The 7,008-nt window shown below is 39.1% G+C and overlaps 1 protein-coding gene across 1 annotated transcript; it reads left to right on the forward strand.

Moving 5' to 3' along the window:
* The first annotated feature begins 4,149 nt into the window (after window positions 1–4,149).
* Window positions 4,150–4,575, forward strand: LOC101642812 (stress-associated endoplasmic reticulum protein 1). Its single transcript, XM_004713887.2, has one exon. It carries the CDS (start codon window positions 4,276–4,278, stop codon window positions 4,474–4,476), a length of 201 nt encoding a protein of 66 aa, XP_004713944.1. The 5' UTR covers window positions 4,150–4,275; the 3' UTR covers window positions 4,477–4,575.
* Window positions 4,576–7,008: the final 2,433 nt, after the last annotated feature.

The following is a 7,008-nucleotide window of genomic DNA, read 5'->3' on the forward strand; positions in this document are numbered from 1 at the left end:
ACTCAGCCAGCAGAAAAGAGAGTGCCATGTCAGAAAGACTAATGTCAGAACTAGAAGGCTAAAGGGTGGAAGCCTATCTGTTACCTGCATCACAGGAATTGGCCTTGGGCTGATCTTGAGTTTGATTCTTCTTCCCCCATGAAGTTAAAGAAGGTCAGATACATTCCCCATACAATTTTTACAAATATCTTGAGAATTTGTATCTGCAGAAACTGGCAAAATTTGTGTGTTGCCTATATTTCAAGACTGCTAGGAAAATGAAATATAAAATTGGAATGGGATGAATTTATTATGGTGAATTTATGTGAGATTTCAGAACTAAGGTTTTAGTTCCAGCAACTGGAATTGGTTCTAATAGTTGGCTTGTTTGGCTGACTTAAATATAGCTTCAATTGTCATTAATATTCCACAAGGCTAAAATGCTAGGATGTCTCTGACAAAATGTTCAGGAAGGAATCCGGGAGTTGAAGAAAATGGAAATATCAGAGTGGCGTTTTTTATGTACAACTTACTCAAGTACTCCACAGTTAGGGCCTTTCACAAGTTCCAGATGGTGTTCTTCTTCAGGACATTAAGAAATTATTTGATGGGTACTAAAAGCATCTTTGAAAAACTCTGTGGTGCCTTTTTCCTGTGGCTTAAAGGTATGCTACCACTGAAATTGTCTCTTGTTTTTAATAGGAAAATATAGAAATGCCGACTGTCAAGGATTAAATGGAACATCACAAATTAGGTACATGAAATTATCATAAAGGTCAGCAGGAACAAAGTAACAGAGAGCTTTGGCCCACAGGGGTTTCTGGAAGTGGCTACCTAGTCATATTTCCAATGAAACTGGATGAAAAGGCTTCATATATATAAATGAAAATAAATTTTAAGTACAAAGAATAAATGCTTGATTTGATTTTTTTCCAAATAGGAACTTATTCTACTGAGAAATGCCATTCCCATTCCCAGGGATACTCCAAATGATCTAAACCAGGTGGTACCAATGACTCGGGGGCAGGAGGATGTCACTGGAATAATCCATGGGGGCTACAAAACAGATGCATACACTTTATCCTAGATTATGGACTGTGGTACTTAGTTTTTATGTCAACTTGACCCTGTGCAAATATGTAGCAATGGAATCTAGCCTATCAATCAGGTCACTGCCTGATGATGCCTCCTTGCAGGTGTACCCTTTTCTATAGGAAAGATAATAATACATTATCTTTCTCTTGCCCCTTCCTTTTCCTGCTTTCTGGGACTTTGTGTCTGTTTTCAGGAGTGTCCCCACGTAGGATGTGGACCTGGAGAGCTGTCTAAGCTTTGCCATGTGTCCACTGACCTTGGATCCATGTAACTCAGCCTGTGATCACCCTTCTTACTGCTCCACCTTTCTGCATCATTGACCTGAAATTATGTGAGTTTGAAGAAGTCGCTGGCTAGCATCGGCACCTATGGACATGAGTTGGACTGGGCTATGGGATGCCTTCATGATATAAAATTACTTCTTGATATAAAGTTCTTTCTTATATGTGTGTCACTGATCTTATTTCTCTAGATAACCCAGCCAAATATATGGGATATTGTACAAAAACTTTTAATTGCCAGGGATGTGTTGAGTCATTTTTTTTTCCTGAAAAGTGAGGAAGTAGACCAAATATGTTTGGGAAACTGTGATGTTAGACCTTCTACAAGTGGAGTTATAACTGCAACTGACAAAATGCTAATGTCATCCATTCTTTATAGACATGTATATCTTTGTGTGTATGTGCATTAAACAATTCTATAAATTTACATGTTTATTCCCAAACCCCCCAAATGAATAAAGGTAAGATTTGTAAAAGTATACTAAAATAAAAACCCATTGCCTTCAGAAAGACCATATAGAACAGAGTAGAACTGCCCTCATGTGGTTCTAAGGCTGTAAATCTTTACAAGAGTAGATAGCCTCATCCCGTGGTGGTGTGACTGGTGGTTTCAAACTGCTGACCTTACAATTAGCAATCCAACATGTAACCCACTAAAAGGCAACATACATGATAATAATAATAATGAGATATTTGACTTTGTCAAAACCAACTTACAGTGGAATCATCAGAATGGAACCCCATCTTAAATTAGGAACTATTTTAATGAGTTATCTGAGCATGTCAATAAGTTATTTACAGATCAAAGCACGAGAAATACATTCCATGAAAATTCATGATGACAACCATATCATAGACTCATAATGCATGAAACAGAAGCCAAACTCCAAAACCCACTGAAGAGCCAAGTTGATTTTTTCCTCCTTAGGGTTTAGGCATCACATAACACACAGCACACATCCAGAGTTCAAAAATATTCTCTTTATGCCTCCCCTTTACCAAAGTCCTAGTCCTAAACATTTCTGCTTCTTTTCTTTTATGCGCTTGTTCATGTCCTCATCTTTTCTTTGTGGTTCTCCATTTTAAAAAATCATTTTATTGGGGGCTCATACAACTTTTATCATAATCCATACATACATCCATTGTGTCAAGCACATTTGTACATTTGTTGCCATCATCATTCTCAAAACATTTGCTTTCTACTTGAGCCCTTGGTATCAGCTCCTTTTCCCCCTCCTTTCCCTGCCCCCCTCCCTCTTGAACCCTTGATAATTTATAAATTATTATTATTTTGTCAATCTTTTACACTGTCTGACGTCTCCCTTCACCCACTTTTCTGCTGTCTGTCCCCCAGGGAGAAGGCTATATGTAGATCCTTGTCATCGGTTCCCCCTTTCTACTCCATCTTCCCTCCTCCCTCTCAGTATTGCCATTCTCACCACTGGTCCTAAAGAGTTCATCTGTCCTGGATTCCCTGTGTTTCCAGTTCCTAGCTGTACCAGTGTACATCTTCTGGTCTAGCCAGATTTGTAAGGTAGAATTGGGATCATGATAGTGGGGAGGTGGAAGCATTTAAAAACCAGAGGAAAATTGTATGTTTCATTGGTGCTACACTGCACCCTGACTGGCTCGTCTCCTCCCCGCGACCCTTCTGTAAGGGGATGTCCAGTGGCTCTCCATTTTTATTTACCTGCCCTTTCTCATCCTTTCTCATAGAGAATAGCCTGGGTTCATTATATTTTTATTGTGATGAAAATATAAATAACACAATATACATATCTGAGACATTTCTACATGAACAATTCAGTGACATTGATTATAGTCTTCAAGTTGTGGGGTCACTCTTCATAATAGTTTCACAACCATTAACAGAAACTCTCCTAAAAATATATATCTGCCTTTATATTCTGCTCCCTTGCCCTTGGTAACAACTAATAATCTCTGGTTTCTCTAGATTTCCTTATTTCATATATATGGAATCATATAACATTTGTCCTTTTGTAATTGGCTTACTTCACTCAGCATGTTGTTTTCAAGTTTCATTCTTATGGCAGGCATCAAGATTTCCGTTTTTCTTTAGGACTGAGAATTATTTCATTGTGTGTATGTACCACATTTTGTTTATCCATTTGATATTCTGGTGGTTTTCACCTTTGGGCTATTGTGAAAAGTTCTGCAATGAACACTGGTGTCAGGTTTTCTGTTTGCATTCCTGAACCATTATTATATCAGTCTCTATCTTACTATCTACATTCCTTCTAACTAAGATGCTATACCAATTAAAAGTATTGGAAGGGGGAAGGGTATAGCAAATCCTGGTAATGAAAATATTCTCTGTTCATCACAGATGTTTATCACATTTTTAATAAATGCATGCATGTAAGTCATCCATTTCTGAGGGATTTTTCCATGGGAAATGTTATTATGACTAGAATTGGAGCACCATCTGATATAGTGCTGGAAGATGAGTCCGTCAGATTAGATAGGGAAAAAAATACAATGGGAAAGAGTTGCCTCCTAGAAGTAGAGACAACCTTAATGATAAGGATGGAGTCAAGCTTTTGGAAACTTCACTTCCTGCTGGAGTGTGATTCAAATCGAGAAGAAATAGCTAGAAACATCCATTAAATATAAAAACATGGAACATCGGTAGTCAGAGGCGGCGGTGCGCGGACGTCCTGGCGGCCTGCGGTCTTCCTCCCGCGCGCCCGCCCGCCCAGCTTGGCTGGTGGGTCCGGCGTGCCCAGACAGCCGGCGGCCCGCACCCCGCTAGTGCTCAGCCCCGTGGGCGCTGCGCCCAGGCCCAGCGGCCGGAGCTCGCGCCCCGCCTGAGCGCCTGCTTGCTCCGCCGGCGCAGAGCCCGCGGGGAGACCAGCCAGGCAGTCCGAGGAGTGGCCGCGCAGGTGGCGACGCCGCGAAGATGGTCGCCAAGCAGCGGATCCGGATGGCCAACGAGAAACACAGCAAGAACATCACCCAGCGTGGCAACGCCGCCAAAACCTCGAGAAATGCGCCCAAAGAAAAGGCATCTGTAGGCCCCTGGTTATTGGCCCTCTTCATTTTAGTTGTGTGTGGCTCCGCAATTTTCCAGGTTAGTCAAAGTATCAGAATGGGCATGTGAAGTGACTGAACCCTAAGGTGTTTCCATTCTCCTGTGAATTTTAACTTGAACTCATTCCTGATGTTTGATACCCTGGTTAACAACAATTAAGTAAACCATCCTGCCTCAGAATGACTTTTCACACCATCTCTCATGCATCATTCCAAGGTCTCTTCACGAGTCATTCCAAGTTTTCTAGTCCATACCACAATGCCTTGCAAAAGCACCACATGAATAAAGCAATAAAATTTGGTTGTTAAGCTACAGTAGTGGACCTTACTTTTTCAGCCAGTAAAGAGTAAGTTTTTCTGTGTGGTTAAAACCATATGCAGTATGGATAATTATTTCAAATCTGTGTAGACTGGGTCTAGAATTTGTTAGCCCTAATATGTACATGAAATTCGTTTAATTTAAATTTTGTAGTCTATGGATTTTATATAGCTAGGCACTTTATTACTATCTTTTGAATTGAAAGCACACTCCCACATAGGGTCATGTAACTGTCTTGTAATTGTGCTTATAAATGGAAACAACTATACAGTTAGCCTAGTTACCACAACTGTTAGCACCTAAATATTTTTTAAAGGCTTCTAAATGCCTAATGTAAAGGGAGATACTTATAGCTGCAACATCTGTTTTAATAATACCATTTCTATTACACTACCTTGGATTTTGCATGAGTGAACATACTAATCTAAGATGCCATAAAGACAAAACAACTTGGTTGTTTTGTAATTGAGTCATTGCAGATTCAGCAAAAGCTACCATAGTGGAGCACAGTCAGGGAAGACAGTCACGCCATCCTTGATGTCACCAGAATTATTTGACTACATCAAAGGGGGTTACTTTGCTAGACAAACTTGTAGGGAAGAAGTCCTGTTAAAAACGAAAGCCTCATCGGGACGTGCTACCAAGTCCAATGCGGCAAAAGGCATCTCAGCATGCTCATAGTGCCTTTAAACCCAAAAATTAACAGTTACACTTGGTTTGGAAATGCTTTTTCTGTATTTATGATCAAAATGTCATAGGTTTCTAGATAATCAGGCTAGAATGACATCTGGAATCAAATGAGTATGCTGATAAGGATCAGTCTTTAGTCTTCCTTTGTTGTATGTTTTGTAGGTTAGAGACAGTAGATTTTCTTTTTACTAATGGTAGGTAGGGATAAGAGTGGTTGGTATAAAGCAGGTTTGGGGTTTTCAAAGACTGTTGAAAAATTCCAAGTATTGGCTATTCATGTAGGCATAACTTGGGAAAATCCTGAGGGGTGCCTATGTATTCATGAATTGGGGAGAAAGCTGCTTCTGTTTGCTTTGTCAATTGCCTCAGGATAGCTCTTAAAAATAAGCTGTTTTAAGAGGGGCCGAAGGGAAATCTACCTAGTGCCCACACAGTATGAACCTCATAGAGAGCTGACGACCCCTGAGTCGGGGGGAGGGCTGGGGAGGAGTGGTGAAGAACTTGTAGGTTGGGACCTTGACTACTCAGGTTGGCTAAGTTGCTCATCAGAAATAGGAAAAGAATCAGCTGACCTGTGGGCTATTGGGCTTCTAACTGCATTGTTATCTGCCTTTCTCATGGGTAAATCAACCCCTTTACATGTTTCCTTCCTTGAAACAGTTGTCTTGGTGAACTAATTCTATTTTATTATTATGACTTTAGAAATGAAACTCATTGCTCAAAGTTCATAGCAGGTGCCTTAATTTTTGCTTTGGATCAAACCATTCCATATCAGAATTTCTCTTGATTTACTATTAAAAATTGGCTTTAAAATGTTTTTTAATGTATATTATCTTGATTGATTTTATTTAAATTGCTATAGATGGCAATACTTACATATGTAAAATTGCATTCCCTTTGTATTTCACATGTAATTTACTAATTGAGTACCTTTTATATTAAGGGTGGAGTATGCATGTTTGGGTAAATGAAAGCGATGTGTTAATTTTGAATTGTCCTTTAAAAATAAAGTTCCCTGCATATTTGAAAAAAAAAAACATGGAACATATATAATATGAATCTAGAAGAATTTAAAATATCCATATTTTAAGCACTAGTAAGCTGAAATGGGCTGATATTGATCAGTTTGAATTGGACAACGATCTGGTTTACTGTGTTGGGAATAATAAATTAAAAAGAGATGACATCGCATACATCATTGACAATAACATTTCAAGATTTATGTTTAAGTACAATTCTAAGATAATATTTACACATCGAACACCAGATGATACAATTATCATTCAAATGTATGCACCAAAAACTAAAGCCAAAGAAATGAAAGAATTCTACCAACTTCTTAAGTCTGAAACTGATCAAGCATGAACTCAAAGTACATCAATAATTACTGGTTACTGGAATATAAATTTTTAAAAATCATTTTATTGGGGGCTTGTACAATTCTTATCACAATCCATACATACATCCATGTGTCAAGCACATACGTACATTTGTTGCCATCATCATTCTCAAAACATTTACCTTCTACTTGAGCCCTTAATATCGGCTCCTCATTTTCCCCTCCCTCCCCACTCTCCCCACCCTCATTAACCC

The sequence above is a fragment of the Echinops telfairi genome, unplaced genomic scaffold, assembly GCF_000313985.2.
Source record: "Echinops telfairi isolate 266 unplaced genomic scaffold, ASM31398v2 ScPeMD7_7436;HRSCAF=8474, whole genome shotgun sequence".
Lineage (NCBI taxonomy): Eukaryota > Metazoa > Chordata > Mammalia > Afrosoricida > Tenrecidae > Echinops > Echinops telfairi.